At 46.0% G+C, this 20,999-nt stretch overlaps 1 protein-coding gene across 1 annotated transcript in view; it reads left to right on the top strand.

The window, feature by feature from the left end:
- Positions 1 to 5,671: 5,671 nt before the first annotated feature.
- The window catches only part of LOC136145497 (protocadherin-23-like), a gene marked incomplete at its 5' end in the record, with an annotated part of 197,197 nt that continues 181,869 nt past the window's right edge, over positions 5,672 to 20,999 (top strand). Inside the window, one exon of the mRNA XM_065903806.1 lies at positions 5,672 to 7,822. Coding sequence (XP_065759878.1) covers positions 5,672 to 7,822 — 2,151 coding nt within the window. The remainder of the gene's footprint in view (positions 7,823 to 20,999) is intronic.

Below are 20,999 nucleotides of genomic sequence, written 5' to 3'. Positions count from 1 at the left end.
AAAGAAATTATTGACCTGTTTTTCTCCATTTTCCCAAAGAACCAGAGGAAATAATTATACCTTGATAACAAAAACAGAGACCAATACTCTATAAAATTAAATCATATTCTGCTGGGTTGAGAAGAGAATGGATATGTATAGAATCAATTCTCAAAACCAAAAAGAAGGAAAAAACTATCATTTATCTCTTTGGGATGGGTTATGTCCTAAGGTAGGGAGGTATGCTGGATTATCTAGCATGTATTAAATGGACATGGTCTATCTGGACAAGATCCTCATCATGTCCAGGATCATGACTTTAAACCTTTATGAACACAAGATATATGTATATATGAAATACAGACTTTGATATTAGACACTAAATCACTTCCTTTTATAAAGCTCTGTATTAGAGTTCTCCAGAGAAACAGAACCAAGAAACATATAGTAATTGACTTAAAGGATAGTGGGGGGCTGGCAAGTTCAAAACTGGTAGGGCGGGCCAGTAGGATGGAAACTCAGGATCTCTAAGTAATAGTCTTGAGGCACAATTCCTTCTTCTCTGGAAAACCTTAGATTTTGCTCAGAAGGCTTTCACCTGGCTGATAAGGTGAGGGCTACCATATCATTAAGATTATCTCCCTCCTCATAGATCTTAATTACATCCATGTGATACCTTTGTAACAACATGTAGACTAGTGGTTGACTGAAGAACTCAGAACCATGGCCTAGCCAAATTGCTGTATAAAATTTAACCCTGAATTAAACACTCCAAACAGTCTTCAGTTAATCTTTTTAGAAAGATGGCATATGAACCAAAGGTGGCAAGGTTCCGCCCTGCAGTCATAGCATCCTTCCTAACTTCAGAGGGTCTTCCCCTTGGGGAAGCAGAAGGGAAGAAACCCCTCCACATTCCACACAATTCTCCTCACTTGCCTTTAGTACCGTTTCTAAATAGTTGGCTTCTTTCTGTTGAGTCCCGAAGGAGCCACTTCACTGAGGCACCTCTCCTGTGCCATTTTGCCATTCACCCAAGCACATGTCCAGAGTTCTTTTTTGTAGTTCTCCAAGGTCTTTCAAAAACTCTATCTCACTGTGTGGATTTCAGTGAGAACTCAGAAGCATGACAAGCATGACAGATTTTCATGGAGATGATAATGAAGGTCACAGAGATGATAAATCACCAGTGAAGTTCTCAGAAAACCATGGACAGCAGGTATACCACCACTTATATACTTATGTGACTTTGATCAAGTTACGTGCAGTGCCCTGAACCTCAGTTACTTCATCTGTAAGATGGGGATAAAAATTATAATTCCTTTCCCGAAGGATTCATGTGAGATTCTTCAGGTCCTTACTATCTATTTAGACTATTTAAGTTAACTGTTACAAAGTGATGAACTATCTACAGGCTGTGAGGAAAAGTTTTTGATGATGGACTTCCTGTACTACTTAAACCAAGTATCACCAAGGGAAAATCTGCTATTTCTGCCCATGATAATTTCTGTTTATGAATCTAGGAATTTTATATTTTTCCTCTCCTAATACACAAGGGGGCTAAGAAGTTAGAGTTTGATAGTACTGATAATTCCCAAACATTTAACCCCAAACATTTACCCCTAAAATATTAATCATGCAAACAACAGAGGGCAAGAGAAGTGACATCTACTCGATGCCTTCTATGTGCTGGTCCACATACATTGTCTCCTTTAAGGCTCATAACATCCTTGAGAGCTAAATATTTTAATCTGCAGTTTAGAGAAGGGGAAATTGAGGCTTATCGAGATTGAAATAACTTGTCCCAAATTATAGAACAGAACCAGTGCTGCCCAGCTTCAAAACGCAAATTATTGCTAGTTATACCCTGATGTTTCTCTCAAGAGGGTCAGCTCTGGACCTAGTTCTTACAGGCTGTTGACTCCTGTGCTATATAAAATTAATTTTTGCATATTTGAGACATAATTTTATTTTTTTTACTCAACTAAATTAAATTCTTAATTCTAGAAGGCTGCTCAGGAATTCAAAAAAAGACACTGTGAAATGGGTAGGAGACCTTGAATTATACATGATGAAAGAGAAAGCCTAAAAATGAATGGGGAAATAGATGTTTCAAGTTCCTGATTTCCCATTTGTTTCTAAACTAAACCACTGTTTACAGTGAATGTGTCAGTGAAAGATGTGGAAAAACTAGCTCCTTTCCTTTATCTTTAGACTCAAGTAAATATTTGATAATGATATAGTTAGCAAAATAAATGGAAAAAGTTAAAACATAAGTGTAAATTTCCATAGAATGTTCAAAATGAGTAAACTGAGAAGATACAATTCACCACAATAAAAGATCTCACGCCAATTAATTCTGAGTTATGGTTTCAATCCCCTCCTTCAACAACTCATCTTTCCATCTATTCTTCAATTCAACAACCATCCATTCACTCATCCATCCAACATTTAGTGAATAAAGCCACACTATGGTAGTACTCTTCTAGGTACTGGGATAAAGCAGCACTTAAAGTGCCTGAAGAGGGTTGAGATTACAATGATCTAATAAACAAAAGGATAAAACAAACTAATGTCAGGTGCTGACAGATGCTGTGAGTGAAATCTAATATAAGGATGCAGGGTTTAAGGTGGAGAAACCACTTGAGGTAGGTAGGGTGGTCAAGGAAGGTCTCCAAACAGCTGGTATTTGAATTGAGACCTGAGTGAGAAACAGCTAGATCATCACAAATCAGAAGAAAGAACTCCCGGGCACAGACAGGGTGTCATAACTCAAATGTACAAGCCGTCTTTGTCCGCTAGGGCTGCTGTCACAAAGTGCCATAGACTGTTGTTGTTCGGTCACTCAATTGTGTCCAATTCTTTGTGAGCCCATGGACTGCAGCATGCCAGGCTTCCCTGTCCGGGAAGGACAGGGAGTTTGCTCAAATTCATGTCCACTGAGTCACTGATGCTGGGTTGGGGGTGGAAGTCACTTATAAACAACAGACACTTGTTCTCACAGCTCCGGGGGTTGGAAGTCTGAGGTCAGAGTGCCAGCATGGTCAACTTCTGGTGGGCCTCTTCCTGTTTGTGGGTCCCTGGCTTTTTCTATCACACGGCGAGGAGCAGCAGAGAAGGCAATGGCACCCCACTCCAGTACTCTTGCCTGGAAAATCCCATGGACAGAGGAACCTGGTAGGCTGCAGTCCATGGGGTCGCTTAAAAGTCAGGCACGATTGAGTGAGTTCACTTTGACTTTTCACTTTCATGCATCGGAGAAGTAAATGGCAACCCACTTCAGTGTTCTTGCCTGGAGAATCCCAGGGACGAGGGAGCCTCGTGGGCTGCTGTCTATGGGGTCACACAGAGTCGGACACGACTGAAGCGACTTAGCAGCAACAGCAGGTGAGGAACAGAGAGCTTCAGGTCCTCTCCTCATTCACATAAAGGCGCTAATCCCATGACCTCAAGTAATCTAATCACCCTCAAAACTTGCCCTCCTAAAGCCATCACACTGGACGGGGGACAGGATTTTGGCACATGAATTTTGAGGGAGACCCAAGTGTTCAGCCCACAACAGGAACTAAGGTCAGAAAGAAGGCAGTAGAGCTGGATGTACAGCTGTGAGGTCAGAAGGGTGGACAGCACCATGCTAGGTAGAGTCCTGCACTGTTTGAAGGGAATCTGAATTAAAATCCAAGTATAATGGAAATATATTGACAGGTTCTAAGAGGGGAGGGTGGGGTTGGGGGTGTGCATGACATGATTTGAGTTAGTTTTAAAAATATCAGTCTGGATGCTTGCTTGAGGGTCACTTACAAGGGGACAGGGGGCCTAGTGAGGGTGAGATTTCAGAGGCTGAGGTTAACAGAGACTAAAGACTGCTAACAAATCTCAGTGGAAAAGATACATTGGTGAAGAGGCACTGAATTTGTTTCAATAATGTCTCCATACATAGGGAAGTGTCTGCTATAAAATAAATTTATTGTTATTTTATCAGCCATAGGGATGATGGGTGGCTGTAGATTAGCAAATATATATATATTAAAAAGACATCTTGCTGTAAGGGACTGCTACTCAGGGCTCTTGGTGCTCCTTAAATGTCTTCTCTGGTGGGTCAGTGATAAACAATCCACCTACCAGTGCAGGGGATGTGGGTTCAGTCATTTGAGCAGAAGATCTCCTGGAGAAGGAAAGGCGACCCACTCCAGGATTATTCCCTGGGAAATCCCACGGATAGAGGAGCCTGGCGCGCTGCAGTTCATCGGGTCTCAAGAATCAGACAGGACTTAGGGACTAAACAACAACAAAGGAGAGCAACAGTATCCAGGAAATTAAGCCTTTCCTCTGGTCTAAATGCAAAATTGCAGAAACCATTTGCTAAATATGGCAAGCCATCCTTAAGAGGGCAGAGTCTTTCCACGGGCATTTTTTAAGAGAGGCAATTTATCAATTTTTACCTATTATTACGGATAATTGAAGGGAAACTCGCGACTATAGCAATTCATTGATAATCTCCGGCTCAGACACAAGCTACTTTGAAAGTGGTATCAGTAGTTTGCTCCGCCTGCAAACTTCCCTGCTCAGCGGCGATGGTGGAGCTTGGGAAGGTGATGGCCTCGGCTGCCCCGTCTTTCTGCCCATAAATCAGCGTCGTAAACCATCCTGGAAGTGTTGTGATGGCGCTGAATGCATAAAGAGTGTTCGCTAGCCGAACCTATTGTCGTCATCGCCGGTAGCAGAGGGGAGCGATGAGTCGCTCACACGTCGCGCGGCACGCGGCGTAATAAAGCTTGGTTTGCACCGTGTGTGTCACAGATTTCTCGGGGTTTCTCGAAGGTTTTTCCAAGTTCCGCCTTCTCCCCCTTTGCAGTCATTCTGGCCCCAGCTGTGCATCGGCCTTTGACTCCATCTGTCCTTCCGCTGGGGACGAGTCTTTCTCGCCACATGGAGAACACAAGTTTGGCTCTCCAGGGTAATGATAACCCCCGCCCTCTCCGCTCGGCGGGAGCTCCCCAGCGTCAGGCCCGCGGCAGAGCCAGTCTCAGGGATGGAGCTAGGAGGGCTGCCCCCTCGCCTTCCCCACCCCTAGCCACTCTCACGCCTAGCCCACCCTGCGCGATCCCCACCCGCCCCACGGCCCCCATCTCCGGCTCTTCTCACGTTTGCTCTCCTCTCCTCCGCCCCCAGCCTGACCAGGAACGTGCCCGGCTGCAGCTGCGCCTCGCAGGTGGGAGTTCGCCGAAGTGTGCGGCCGCGTCACGGCGCGCGGAGGAGAATCGGGGGGAGGCGCGCGGTCCCGGGCGCCCCGAGACGCGGCGGGCGCGGCCGCCCCGGAGCCGCTGACTGCGCCGCAGTCGGATCCGCCTCTCCCTTCCTCCCTCCGGCTCCGGCCCCGCGCCCTCCCGCCCGTACCTTCCCCTCTTCCCCGGCCCGACCCCCTGCTTCTCCGTGTGCGCGCGCTTTAAATAATTTCATCCTTTTGGGCAAAGGAAATAATGCACCTGACTTTACCAGGGGGAAACGACCAGCAGAGCCGAACAAGGAACAGATGTAAAAGGAATAAAAGGAGAGAGAAAAAGAGATGAGACTCGTATAAAGAGATCCAGGGGCTCAAAAGGTGGCTGACAGCGGCGGAAGCGGCCTGAGCTCCCCCAGCCTGTCTGCGCGAGCTGCGGGCGGAGGACATCTTCACCAGTTGCAGATGTAACCGCGGGAACTCCTGTGTCTGTCGGTTTGTTTGCCAAACAAAGTCTTTTCTTCTTTGGCTAGACACCGAAGAGGCTCCTGGATTTTTCTGCCACTCCGCCACAAGCTAGCAGTTACCCGGGAGCCTTCCCAAGGAGCTGCCGAAGACAGGAGCCTTTCGGGGCGGAGGATGGGTGAAGGTCGTCCAGCCTGGAAACGCCTCCTGCTCCCTGGAAGCAGAGGGTCACCCCGCGGGAGGCAGGGCGGCGGCGCCGGGGCGCAGCGCTTCCTGCTCCGGCTCTGCGTGCACGCGTGGCTGTGGGCGGCCTCGGGCTCGTCTGCCCAGGTGTTCAACCTCAGCCTTTCCGTGGACGAGGGCCTTCCTCCGGACACTCTGGTCGGCGACATTCGCGCGGGGCTGCCGGCCACGCAGCAGCAGCAGGAGGGGGGCGGCTTCTTTCTGTCGGAGGATTCCGATGACTCTCCGCTGCTGGACGACTTCCAAGTGCACCCGGACACAGGCATTATCCGCACGGCGCGGCGCCTGGACCGCGAGCGGCGCGACCACTACAGCTTCGTGGCCGCTACGCTGCTGGGCGCGGTGGTGCAGGTGGAGATCCGAGTCAACGACGTGAACGATCACTCGCCCCGCTTTCCTCTGGACTCCCTGCAACTCAACGTCTCCGAGCTTAGCCCACCAGGTACCGCCTTCCGCTTGCCAGGCGCCCGAGACCCGGACGCTGGGCTTTTCAGCATACAGGGCTACACCCTGGTGCAACCGTCCAACCTGCCTGAGGACCCCGCAGGACCTTTCTTCCAGTTGCGCTACGGGGCCCCGGGGTCGCCGCCGTCCTCGTCGTCCCTTGAGCCCCTGGACGTGGTGCTGCTTCGGCGCTTGGACCGAGAGGCGGTGGCGGCACACGAGCTGCAGATCGAGGCTTGGGACGGCGGTCGCCCGCGGCGCACCGGCCGCCTGCGAGTGGAACTGCGCGTGCTGGATGAGAACGACAATCCTCCGGTCTTTGAGGAGAGCGAGTACCGCGCCGCGGTGCGCGAGGACGCTCAGCCCGGCACCGAGGTCTGTCGCGTGCGCGCCACCGACCGTGACCTGGGCCCCAACGGCCACGTGCGCTACAGCATCCGCTCCCGGCAGGCGCCCGGGGCAGGGGGTGGCGGCGGGACGCTGGGCGACGCGGCCTACTTCATGGTGGAGGAGCTGAGCGGCGTGGTGCGGGTGCAGAGGCCGCTGGACCGCGAGGCGCAGGCCTGGCACCAGCTGGTGGTGGAGGCCCGCGACGGAGGCGCGGAGCCCGAGATCGCCACCGTGCGCGTGTCCATCGCGGTGCTGGACGTGAATGACAACCGGCCCGCCATTCATCTTCTCTTCCTCACCGAGGGAGGCGCCGCACGCGTCTTTGAGGGCGCTCGAGTCGGCGACTATGTGGCTCGGGTCTCGGTGTCAGACGCGGAAGGTGAACCAGAGAAGGACGAGGAGGCCGCCTGGGAGCTCAGTGGAGGCCTCGGGGTCGGGAGCATCTCGCTGACCTTGGAGGGCGGTGAGGGAGCCTTTGTGCTGCGGTCCGGAGGCTCCCCAGGGGTATTTTTCCTTTGCGTCGAGGGGCCCCTAGATAGGGAGAGCCGAGACCTGTATGATTTGCGACTGGTGGCCACGGATGCGGGATCCCCGCCGCTGAGCACCGAGGAGACGCTGCTGCTCCGGGTTGCTGACCTCAATGATCAGCCGCCTCTCTTCAGCCAGGAGCATTACTGGGCCTCGGTGTCCGAGGCCGCGGCTCCCGGCACCGCGGTCTTGCGCGTCAGCGCCTCGGACGCAGATGAGCCTGGCACCGACCATGCCAGGCTGCGCTACGCGCTGCTCCCTCTCCCCGCTCTCTGCAGCCCGGAGGCTCCGAGGCCCCCCGCTGAGTGCGGACCGGCCTTCAGCATTGATCCCGAGAGTGGCGTGATCAGCACTGCCCGGAGCCTGGACCGGGAGGCCCAGGAGGCCGTAGAGCTGAGAGTGGTGGCCCACGACCTCGGAGAGCCCCCGCTCTCGGCCACCTGCCTGGTGAGCATCGCCGTGGACGACGTGAATGACAACGAACCCGTTTTCCTGAAGCAGGTGTACAACGCCACGCTCCCGGAGCACACCGCGGTTGGGCACTGCTTTCTGCAGGTGAGGGCATCAGGCCTGGGGGTCAAGGGGAGACCTGGGAAGGGGTGGAGGAGCTGTGAGTTCAGAAAGGATTGTTTGTGTGTGATGTGGATAGTTACACTCAAGCTCAGAAAGCAGAGGACATGGGCTCTGGTTCTGCTCCGCAGGGAGATGAATGGGTGCCCTCCTGGAATCTAGCCCTTGTGCTGGGGCTTCAACTGAAAGGTCACTTAAGATCTTTTCTGCTTCACATGCTATTTGGATCTTGATTTTTCCTATGGAATTCTGACTTCCCTCTCTCTGTATCGGAGCACCCAAATTGGTTTGGGAGGACCCACCCATTCTCAGTTTTGCTTCTGAACAGTGTACCGATGGCAGTATCGTGTGTATTTGAACATCATTGTGTGCACGCTGGGGGAGAAAGGTGGCCCTCACATGTCAGTTTCTCAAATAAGCAAGTGTGTGGCCTTAAACACTGAAACTCTTTCGAGTAACCATTTACAGAGACTTACTGCACATAGTCCTACCTTCTTTGGAAACTTACAAGAACTAGTTGAGGACACCAAGTCATTTTTACCGGTTGTGGGCTGAATCCTCCAATGATGTCTTCAAGACTAAGGAGGGATGAGTTTCAGTCATCCTTTATAAAATGGGTGGTATCCTTTACAAATGAATGTTGTAATATGCACCCTTCTAGCAGTAATTCTTATGGCTTCTGATTTCCTAGTAGTTATCTGAAGTTATCTGATGTGAGATAACAAACTGGATTTCCAAAACTGTTTTATTTACACCAAGATTATTTGAGTGAACGACTCTAGCCTGAGAGCCTAACTAGTGATCAAAACTGTAAAGTGCCATTTAGCTCTCAGGCTGGGCTGTTTTAAGACCTCTGTCGCTTATTTCTTGGTTCTTAGGGGGTGAGGTTTTAGGCCTTACAAGTCATGTCTCAATAACATCCAGATAATTTAAGATGCCACTATATTTTAAACATGAGTTACCTGACTGGTTTGCTGTCTTTTTTTAATCCTTTGTATCTGTTGTTACATTAGATAAGTGGTATAAATAATAATCTCTACCACTTTCTCTGGCATGATTGGCAACTCATTAGTTGCTAGGTAATTAAAAGAAGGCTTGAAAATCAATTAATGCTTGCTGCTGAAAGAGGTAGATCTGTGAATGCTGGTGGAAGTTTATTTACATCTCATGCAATCTGCTGTGATGAGGGTTGGCTGGTCAATCCAAGGTAGGGTCAGATCTGGGGGTGACTTAGATTGGGTCCATCAGTGTTCTGCTGGTCAGAGCTTAGCTATGTGGTGTACCGCAAAGGTGGCTAAGAAACGGAGAGGAGAACAAGGCTGCTGGTGGGGACTGATCGGGTCTGCCACAGCTGTCAAAAACTAAAGTCATTCGAGTTGAGAGGTTGGACTAGATAACTGCTAAGATTTCTTTCATCTGAAAGAGCTTAAAGGTCTTGGTACAAACAAGTACAACTTGACTCTGTTTGAAGGAAAATAAGCAGGGTGGATTCATTGTAGTTCCTTTGACTAGAATCTTTTCAAAATTGTGAGATGACTGTGCCATGACATATGAGCTTATCCCATTATTATGACTTGATATGTGGATCTGGATCCATTATGGTGAACTGAACATGGCTCAAGTGTAAGAGTGCATCTTCAATCAAAAAAACACCTACAGGTTACCAAGTATTGCTGTAGGTATTGATACTATTAAATGGTGCTGATTAGCATGTCTAGAAACTCCAACAGTTGAGACCCTCTAGATTGCAGAGACCGGCTTATCCACAGCCCTCTGGCGGCCTTGCCACAGCAGCTGTGTGAACTTTCTGCGCTGCGTCAGCTCTCTGGCTGACTCTGTCCCTCAGCTTCTCACCTGTCCTCCGTTTGCTCGCCATCTCTTTGCTCTCAATGTTTCTTTATATTGCTTTGTGAAAACAAACCGTCCCAGCTCTCTCTGGATCTCGTGGCCTCTCCCTTCTCCTGGGGCTTTGTTTAATTACATTCTATCAGTTCTTATAGCCGAACCTTTCTGTTCTCCTTTACCAGCTTTCTCTCTCTAGATCTCATAATTGTTCAACTCTCCTTGGTCAGAATCAAAGAAAAAACAAAAGGAGAAGCAACAGGAGGGAGAAAAAGCCCTTTCTTGGATTCCCTGTAGGGGAATAGCATGTCACCTAATAAAATAAACTCAGAACCTTGACGATGTCTCAGTGGTTAGTCTGGAGCGCTAATCCCTGGGCTTTTTCTGCTCTTACTGCCACTTACGGTCACCAGTGCTGGCTGAACCCTTCCATAGCGTCAGACCCAGACTGGAACTTTCCAAAGACTTGAAGTGTGGGTCAGAACAAACATTTAATACAGAGGACAAGAACCAGTAGCCTGAGTTGGGTGTCCTCTAGCCCGAAAGGGTTTTCCCAGCCCTGAGGGCACTCGTCTGGGTTTTTAGTTCCTTGCCCTCCACTGCCCCCCACATGGAGAGCCCCTTCTCGACAACTCGCTCCCCCACCCCCCACCCCCAGGATCTCCTTTCAGTGCGTCTTGATGCATTCATGCTCACGGCAGGGAGGGATTTCTGTTCTGCAGTTGTCCTGGTGCTTTCCTCTGAGTTCTAATGTCCAGTACTGAAAGACTCCCTTTTTCTTCAGATGACTGTCAAAGAGACTGACTTCAGCCTCTCTCACTGGTGGACTGCCACTCTCTGCCCCACACTAAATCCAACAGATGAGAACTGCATCAACAGCTTTTATCTTGCAACTAGATCTTCAGACAGTGTAACTCCAGCCTGCATGCCTGAATCACACGCATGCTATAGCAAGATTATTCTCTTGTCCTTCCTCAAATATTAGTATTATATTCATTGACTAGTTCATTTTCTTAATCAAACAACAGCATTCACTGAATAAGCAACATTCCATGAACAGTATTTCTTGGGTACCTATTCCAGGAATAGGTCTTGGTGCTGGAGAGGCAGTGGTGAGTATAATGGGAGAGTTCTCGGTACCAGCCAAGTGTAGAGTCCTAAGTCCTCCATATCCTGTCTCCTTTCTTCCTCCAAGTGAAGGCATATGCCCCACCCCTTCTTGCTGATCACTCTTTTACCCGGGTTCTGACCTCTGCTACCGCTGTGCTAAATTCTGCTGCTCCAAAAGCAGCTGTGTTCTTTCTTTTTTAAATTGTTTTTATTTTAATTGGAGGCTAATTACTTTACAACATTGTAGTGGTTTTTGTCATACATTGACATGAATCAACCATGGGTGTACTTGTGTTCCCATCCCTCAGGGTCATCCCAGTGCACCAGCCCTGAGCACCCTGCCTCATGCATCAAACCTGAACTGGTGATCTATTTCACATATGGTAATATACATGTTTCAATGCTATTCTCTCAAATCATCCCACCCTCGCCTTCTCCCACAGAGTCCAACAGTCTGTTCTTTACATCTGTGTCTCTTTTGCTGTCTCGCATATAGGGTCATCCTTACCATCTTTCTAAATTCCATATACATGCGTTAGTATACTGTATACTTTCGTATCCAGTGGGCTTGCTTAGTTTAACCTGCCTCATTCTCTAAAGCTGCCCACTTCCTCTTTCTTGAATGTGTTCTCTTTACCACCTTCTGTCTCATTTGCATCCTCCGTGTCTCTATCTTGTCAATTCCTCTTTTCCTCTTGTGTCCCCTACTCAGTGTGATAGAGGCATGCCCAAAGGTTTTTTCTTCCTTTCCCTTGCCTCTTTTATATACTTTCTACTTAAACATTCCCAGAACTTCAACTTTTTAATTTTTTTTTTTAACATCTCTAGGGTTAACCTCCTTTATTAACTGTATCTCAGATGGTAAAGAATCTGCCTGCAATGCAAGGGACCCCAGTTTAATCCAGTCCCTAGGTTGGGAAGATCTCCAGGAGAAGGGAATGGCAACCCACTCCAGTATTCTTGCCTCGAGAATTCCATGAACAGACCATGGGTTCCCAAAGAGACCTGACCGAGCAACACACACACATACACACACACACACATACACACACCATTTCTTTACCTGCTGTGTATCTCTGCCTGGATGCACACACACACACACACACACACACACACACACACACACACACCATTTCTTTACGTGCTGTGTATCTCTGCCTGGATGCACACACACACACACACACACACACACACACACACACACACCATTTCTTTACCTGCTGTGTATCTCTGCCTGGATGCGCGCGCGCGCACACACACACACACACATACACACACACACACACACACACACACACACACACACACACACACCCCATTTCTTTACCTGCTGTGTATCTCTGCCTGGATGTATTTTCAACTTTTCAAAATCAACCACTTTACAAACCAAGGTCATTTTCCTTCAAGTCTTTCTTTCTTTCTCACTCCCCCCACCCGTCTTCATTAATCAACTCCTTTTAAACACTTTCTGTATTTTTGAATGGATCCTTTCTATAGTTGTGTTTATGCATTTGGTATGTGTGTGGGATATGTGTTTTGCTGTTTGTTGGAGTGGGCTGTGGTTTTCACTGTTGAGAATTATAAGGGTGAAGAGCAAGGTCAGGTCTCATATAATTGACTGATTTAATTAGGTAAAAAGCAGGTCTTGAGATTCCACAGTGGGGCATGGGAGACAGCACAGGTTGTGCTCATGTGTTTGCTATCCTGGGCTGACTTTGAGGAGCCTGACTATGAGGGATGCCCGGTCATTAAACACAGTGTCTGCCATTTGGGAAGATGTGGGAGATGGGAAGGCCTGATGCCAACTGTGCGCTATGGGCTGAGGGGGCTAACCTCTATCTTGTTTCTGTTTCATTTTTTCTTTGGGGGTTTCTTCCCTTTTATCAATCCCTAGCCTTTAGTAAATTCCTTCCAAATATGTTGGCTTTGTCTCAGCTGTACTGTGGAGGTAAAAGTGGAGAACGTGAAACGCTGCTGGGGGTGCAATGATTTAAGGGAAGTAGCTTTAGTCAGGGTGTCCAGGGCTTGCAGCCCCTCTCCTGAAGCCTGGGTGGTGATGATGGCAAGGGATGCTCAGCTAGGTGGTCCTTAGGAACAGTGAGGTCTTCTTTCAAGAGGCTGTCCTAGTGCCAGGCTGGGATTAAGATACTCTATTGGGAAGATGTTTGCTGACTTCTTTGGTTCCTCCCCACATCTGACCACACTAGCTGCCAAGGGCTGCAGTGTCTCTTGCTTTGGTCCTTCACTCATACCCACGGTCCTGCTAGTTCTGTCCACATCCTTCCCTGTCTTCTGCTGCCTGTCCTTTGCACTGGAGGGATTTTAGGTGTATCTCAAATGCCACCTCCTTCCTCTAAACGTTTCCTTGTTCTGACCAGCTCTTTTCTTAATGTTCCTTATGGTGCTGCGGTTGTTTATCTGTGTTAGTAAGATGATGGATCATGATTACCTTGTGCAGTTGCAATTTAATGGCATTTGAGTCCCTGTAATTCCTAGTGTCCTCAATCACATATACTAGAAGATCAATACTTTTGTTAAATTGGATTGAAGAGCATAATAAAAAGAATTACTAGTCAGGGTTACAGCTAGTCAAGGTTTTTTACTTTCTTGACATTTTATTTGTGTGTCTATTAACTTTATTATAAAGTTAACTTCCTGCATATATTGTACTATTGGTCCTTTGGAATTTTATGGTCTGAATTGCCTTGTCTATCCCTCACCTTACTACAGACATACTCTGCTTATCTTACATACAAGTTTATGCACATACGTCCTGTGTGCCAGCTTTGACGGTGGTAGAATTGATGACTATATGTGACTGTCTTATTCCTGCTCTTGTGAATGGACCTGACCTGTCTGTGCTCATGCACTGAAAGCGTATGAGAGTTCCCCAGTGGGCATTTCCCATCTCCAGGATGTGTCTGGATTACCTGCGAGCTGTCGTCTTCTCTGGTTCTCTCTCTTCTGCTGGCCTCACGTTACAGTTCCTGCGTGTGCTGTGTGCTTCCGGCTTTGCTGTGATAACCTGACTTACTATTTTATTATTTATTTGTGCCTATGCTGGGTCTTGATTGCTGCACACGGGCTTCCTCTAGTTGTGGTGAGCGAGGACTTCTCTCCAGCTGCGGCAGCTCCTCTAGATGTGAAGCCTGGGCTCCAGGCACACGTGCTTCAGTTGTGGTACGAGGGCTAAGCTGCTCCGTGACATGTGGGATCTTCCCAGGACAGGAATCAAAGCTGTGTACGCTGATTGGCAGGCAAACTCTTAACCACTGGACCTCCAGGGAAGTTCTCAATGATCTGCTTTAGGTACTGGAGATGGCTGTAGAATTCTCTCCAACTTCACTTTGGTATCCTTCCTCTCCTTGTCCCCCATCCCACTGCTGCCCAAGATCAGTGAGCTGGCTTTACTTCCTTTCCCCTTTTCCTGCTTGAGAAAGATGATCATATAATTTGTTTGGCTATGTCATAGGAGGGGTATATCCTGGAATCTGTGGGATGCATCTCTACCTACACTCAATATATAACTTTCTAGCACTTTGTCTAGTTCTTGGTTCTAGAACTAGAGAAAGATGATTAATGTTACACTGTTGAAAGTTCTTAGCTTTGAAGACTAAGATTAGGCTTCATGCAGTGATGAAAGATACAGCTACACCATGGGGTCCGTGCACCTGGGTTGAATCTCAGCTTCACTACTTACTATCCATGTGATCTTGGACTGTGCCCCTTGTCCTCATCTGGGAAATATGGATAATGATGGCATCAGCTTGATAAAGTTTTTTTTGTGTGTGTAATGAATTAGTATGTATATGCTTAAAATAATGCTTTATTCACATTAGGTGCTGGATATGTGTTATTTATTATTAAATGGTAGTAAAGAAGACTTATAGAAATGATAAAACTATTTTGCTGGGTATAGTGGATGCTGAGGACTAATTAAAAATGACATTTCAAATAAAATTCTCCTGCATGAAAAGAAAGTAGCAGAAAAAATTTCAAATTTTCAGTTTTCAGTTAGATGTATGTGTCTTACAGTGAAGGGAGAATCTGTTTTGCTTACACTTGAAACTTGTAACATCCCCTTATGGGTTTATAGAATCCCACCTGTCCTAAAGGAAGGTTCAGATGACCTTTCCAATAGCTATTCTTCTCCCTCGTTCTTTCCACAAAAACTCCACTGTGAAAGTCACAGAAAGACTAGGCGATGTGATGGCAGTTGTGGCAAAGACCTTGGTGTGATGGGTCCTCACGGGTTCACCCAAGATGCACCCAGTGCCACACTTAACTCAATGTCATCTCCTGACCCCTCTCAGCTGTGCAGAGCATGATTCTGACCTACAGAGTACCTTGATGTCTTTTTTGTATTGAGTTGTAATTAACATACAATATGATATTAGTTTGAGGTGTTCAGCATAGTAATTAAATCGATCACCACAATAAACCCAGTTATGACCCATCATCATACAAAGTTGTTACAATATTATCAACTGCATTTCCTGTGTGTACATTATATCCCTGAGACTTCTTTATTTTATAACAGGAAGCTTTTGCCTATTAGTCCCCTTTACCTATTTCACAAATCCCCCCACCTCATTCCCCTTTGGCAACTACCAAAGTATGTTCTCTGTACTTAAAAGTCTGTTTCTGTTTTACTTTGTTTTTTGGATTACACATACAAGTGAAATCACATGGTATTTGTCTTTCTCTTTCTAACATATTTAATTTAGCAGAATACCCTCTGGGTCCATCCATGTTGCCACAAATTACAAGATTTCATTCTTTTTATGGCAGAGTAATATTCCAGTATATACATATACAGACATACACACTGTGTGTGTATATACATGTATGTATATATGCTACATCTTTTGTATCCATCTGTTGTTGGACACCTACTTTGTTTCCGTATCTCAACTATTGTAAATAGTTCTGCAGTGAACAAAGAAGAACATGTTTCTTTTTTAATTAATGTTTTCATTTTCTTTGGAAAATAACCAGAAGTGGAATTACTAGGTCACATTGCCATTGTTCAGTCATTTAGTTGTGTCTGGTTCTTTGCAACCCCATGGACTACAACATGCCAGACTCCCTGTCTTTCACTAATTCCTGGAGTTTGCTCAAACTCATGTCGGTTGAGTCAGTGCTGCCATCAGTCTTATTCTCTGTCGCCCCCTTCTCCTCCCGCCCTCAATCATTCCCAGCATTAGGGTCTTTACAAATGAATCAGCTCTTCAAATCGGGTGGCCAAAGTATTAGAGCTTCAGCATTAGTCCTTCCAATGAATATTCAGGACTGATTTCCTTTAGGTTTGACTGGTGTGATCGCCTTGCTGTCCAAGGGACTCTCAAGAGTCTTCTCCAGCACCACAGTTCGAAAACATCAGTTCTTTGACACTCAGTCTTCTTTATGGTCCAACTCTCACATCCATACATGACTGCTGGAAAAACCATAGATCTGATTATATGGACCTTTGTTGGCAGAGTATCTCTGCTTTTTAATATGCTGTCTAGGTTTGTCATCGAAGAAGGCAATGGCACCCCACTCAGTGCTCTTGCCTGGAAAATCCCATGGATGGAGGAGCCTGGTAGGCTGCCATCCATGGGGTCACTAAGAGTCAGACACGACTGAGCTACTTCACTTTCACTTTTCACTTTCATCCACTGGAGAAGGAAATGACAACCCATTCCAGTGTCCTTGCCTGGAGAATCCCAGGGACGGGGGAGCCTGGTGGGCTGCCGTCTATGGGGTCGCACAGAGTCGGACACGACTGAAGCGACTTAGCAGCAGCAGCAGGTTTGTCATGGCTTTCCTTCCAAGGAGTAATTCTCCTTTAATTTCATGGCTGTGGGTACCATTTGCAGTGATTTTGGAGCCCAAGAAAATAAAATCAGTTACTGTTTCACTTTTTCTCCATCTATTTGCCATGAAGTGATGGGACCAGATGCCATGATCTTAGTTTGTTTGTTTTTTTAAATGTTGAGTTTCTAGCCAGTATTTTCATTTTCCTCTTTCACTCTCATCCAGAGGCTCTCTAGTTCCTCCTCACTTTCTTTGAGTAAATTGATAACATTTGCATATCTGAGGTTGTTGATATTTTTCCCAGCAATCTTGATTCCAGCTTGTAATTCATCCAGCCTGGCATTTTTCTTGATGTACTCCGCATATAAATTAAATAAGCAGAGTGAAAACACACAGCCTTGTAATACTCCTTTTACAACTTGAAACAAGTCCTTTGTTCCATGTACGGTTTTGACTGTTGCTTCTTGACCCCCAAATAAGTTTCTCAGGAGACAGGTAAGGTTGTCTGGGTATTCCCATCTCTAAGAATTCTCTAGTTTTTAGTGATCCACACAATCAAAGTCTTTAGCTTACTAAATGAAGCAGAAGTAAATGCTTTTTTGGAACTCTCTTGCTTTCTCCATGATCCAGTGAATGTTGGCAATTTGATCTCTGGTTCCTCTGCCTTTTCTAAGCCCAGCTTGTACATATGGAAGTTTTGGTTCATGTACTGCTGAAGCCTAGCTGGAAGGATATTGAGCATTACTTTGCTAGCGTGTGAAATGAGTGCAACTGTGTGGTACTTTGAACATTCTTTGGCATTGCCCTTCTTTCGGGTTATAATGAAAGCTGACCTTTTCCAGTCCTGTGGCCACTGCTGAGTTTTCCAAATTTGCTGGCATATTGAATGTAGCACTCTCAAAACACTATCTTTTAGAATTTGAAAATAGCTCAGCTGGAATTCCTTCTCCTCCACCAGCTTTGTCTGTAGTGATGCCTCCTAAGGCCTTCTTGATTTCACACTCCAGGACGTCTGGCTCTAGGTGGGTGACTACGTCATCGTGGTTATCCAGGTCATTAGACCTTTCTTGTATAGTTCATCTGTATATTCTTGCCACTTATTCTTAATCTCCTCTGCTTCTTTTAGGTCCTTGCCATTTTTGTCCATATGTCCATCCTAGGATGAAATCCTTCTGGGACTGCTATCAATGTGAATGTTAAACTATCCTCATTTTAAAAATCCTTTTTTTTTTCTTTTGTTCTTCTGATTAGGTGATTTCCACTCTTCTGTATTCCAGATTGCCTATCTATTCCTTTGTGTCAGCTAATCCAGGGGTCTCCAGATCCCAGACCATGGACCGGTACTGGTTCATGTCCTGTTAGGAACTGGGCTACACAGCAGGTGGTGAGCAAGTGAGCAAGGCTTCATCTGTGTTTACAGCCACTCCCATTGCTCACTTTAACACCTGAGCTTTGCCTCCTGTCAGATCAGTGGTGGCATGAGATTTTCATAGTGCAAACTCTACTGTGAACTGCCCATGTGAGGGATCTAGGTTTTGTGTTCCTTATGAGAGTCTAATGCCCAATGATCTGATTCTGCATTATGGTGAGTTGTATAATTATTTCCTTATATATCACACTGTAATAATAATAATAGAAATAAAACACACAATGGGTCATCCTGAAATCAGTCTATGGAAAAATTATCTTCCATGAAACTCTTCCCTGGTGCCAAAATGGTTGCGCACCCCTGATCTAATCCACTTTTGATGGTAGTCTTCTTGATGGATTCTTTTTTGTTGAAGTTCTCACTAAGTTCCTCCATTCTCCCAAATTTGGTGAACATCCTTGTGATCATTCCTTTGAGCTGTTTGTCAGATAAGTTGTTTACCTCTATTTCACTAGGTTTTTTATTTTATTTTTCCAGGGTTTTATTTTGTTATTTAGTTTGGAATTTATTCCTCTGTGTCCTCATTTTGTTTGACTCATGGTGTTTATTTCTATGAATTAGATGAAACATCTCCCTCTCCCAGTCTTGAAGGAGTGCTGTTATGTGGGAATACCCCTGTGTGAACTTCTTTTCTTGGTGGTTTTGGCAGGAGTGGGTGCAGGTCAGGGGCAGTCTGTGGAATGCAGAGCACAAAGACCACTTTAGCAGGATGGCTAGTACTGGAGCAGACGTGGGCCAGTGGCAGTCACAGGGCGCTCAGGGGCAAGGCTTTCTTGAAAAGATGACTGGAGCTGGAGAAGGTAAGAGGCCGGGGGAAGTCCTCGGGGGGCTTAAACAATGACTCCCCAGCACCCCTAATTCTGGAGAGGGCTTCAGCAGTTCCCTACTCATGTGGTAGGGGTTCTAAGGTTCAGTTCAGTTCAGTCGCTCAGTTGTGTCCGACTCTTTGAGACACCATGGACCACAGTACACCAGGCTTCCCTGTCCATTACCAACTCCTGGAGTTTACTCAAACTCATGTCCATCGAGTCAGTGATGCCATCCAAAATTTCATCCTCTTTAATCCCCTTCTTCTCCCACCTTCGATCTTTCCCAGCATCAGGGACTTTTCCAATGAGTCTGCTCTTCACATCAGGTGGCCAAAGTATTGGAGTTTCAGCTTCAGCATCAGTCCTTGCAATGAATATTCAGGACTGATTTCCTTGAGGATTGACTGGTTGGATCTCCTTGCAGTCCAAGAGATTTTCAAGAGTCTTCTCCAACACCACAGTTCAAAAGCATCAATTCTTTGGCGCTCAGCTTTCTTTTTAGTCCAACTCTCACATCCATACATGACCACTGGAAAAACCATAGTTTTGACTAGATGGAACTTTGTTGGCAAACTAATGTCTGCTTTTTAATATGCTATCAAGGTTGTTCATAGCTTTTCTTCCATGGACCAAGCATCTTTTAATTTCATGCCTGCAGTCACCATCTGCAGTGATTTTGGAGCCCCCCAAAATAAATTCTGTCCCTTTTCCCATTGTCTTCCCATCTATTCACCATAAAGTGATGGGACCAGATGCCATGATCTTAGTTTTCTGAATGTTGAGTTTTAAGCCAAATTTTTAACTCTCCTCTTTCACTTTCATCAAGAGGCTCTTTAGTTCTTCACTTTCACCAGAAGTGTGGTATCATCTGTGTATCAGAGGTTATTGATGTTTCTCCCAGGAATCTTGATTCCAGCTTGTGCTTCATCCAGTCTGGCATTTTGCCTGATGTACTCTGCAAATAAGTTAAATAAGCAGGATGACAATATACAGCCTTGACGTACTCCTTTCATGATTTGGAACCAGTCTGTTTTTTCATGTCTAGTACTAACTGTTGCTTCTTGACCTGCATACAGATTTCTCTGGAGGCAGTTCAGGTGGTCTGGTATTCCCATCTCTAAGAATTTTTCAATTTGTTGTGATCCACACAGTCAAATGCTTTGCTGTATTTAATAAAGTAGAAGTAGATGTTTTTCTGGAACTGTTGCTTTTTCAATGATCCAATGGATGTTGGCAATTTGATCTCTGGTTCCTTTGCCTTTTCTAAAACCAGCTTGAACATCTGGAAGTTCACAGTTCACATACTGTTGAAGCTTGGCTTGGAGAATTTTGAGCATTACTTTGCTAGCATGTGAGATGAGTGCAGTTGTGCAGTAATTTGAACATTCTTTGGCATTGCCTTTCTTTGGGGTTGGAATGAAAACTGGCCTTTTCCAGTCCTGTGGCCACTGCTGAGTGTTCCAAATTTGCTGGCATATTGAGTGAAGCACTTTCACAGCATCATCTTTTAGGATTTAAAATAGTTTGACTGTAATTCTATCATCTCCACTAGTTTTGTTCATAGTGATGCTTCCTAAGACCCACTTGACTTTGCATTCCAGGGTGTCTGGCTCTAGGTGAGTGGTCAAACCATCATGGTTATCTGGGTCATTAGGATCTTCTTTTGTATAGTTCTTCTGTGTATTCTTGCTACCTCTTCTTTATATCTTCTGCTTCTGTTAGGTCCATACCATTTCTGTCCTTTATTGTGCCCTTCTTTGCATGAAATGTTCCCTTGCTATCTCTGATTTTCTTGAAGACACCTCTAGTCTTTTCCATTCTCTTGTTTTCCTCTCTTTGTTTGCATTGATCACTTAGGAAGACTCTCTCATCTCTCTTTGTTATTCTTTGGAACTCTGCATTCAGATGGATATATCTTTCCTTTTCTCCTTTGCCTTTAATTTCTCTTCTTTTCTCAGCTATTTGTAAGCCTCCTCATTTTACCTTTTTGCCTTTCTTTCTCTTGGGGATGGTTTTGCTATCTGCCTCTTGTACGGTGTTATGAATCTCTATCCATCATTCTGCAGGAATGCTGTTCATCAGATCTAATCCCTTAAATCTATTTGTCACTTCCACTATGTAACTGTAAGGGATTTGATTTAGGTCATATCTGAATAGTGTAGTGGTTTTCCCT

This window comes from Muntiacus reevesi, chromosome 13, assembly GCF_963930625.1.
Source record: "Muntiacus reevesi chromosome 13, mMunRee1.1, whole genome shotgun sequence".
NCBI classification, from domain to species: Eukaryota; Metazoa; Chordata; class Mammalia; order Artiodactyla; family Cervidae; genus Muntiacus; species Muntiacus reevesi.
Note: the sequence above shows the minus strand (reverse complement) of the source record. Positions and strands in the feature narration are given on the sequence as shown.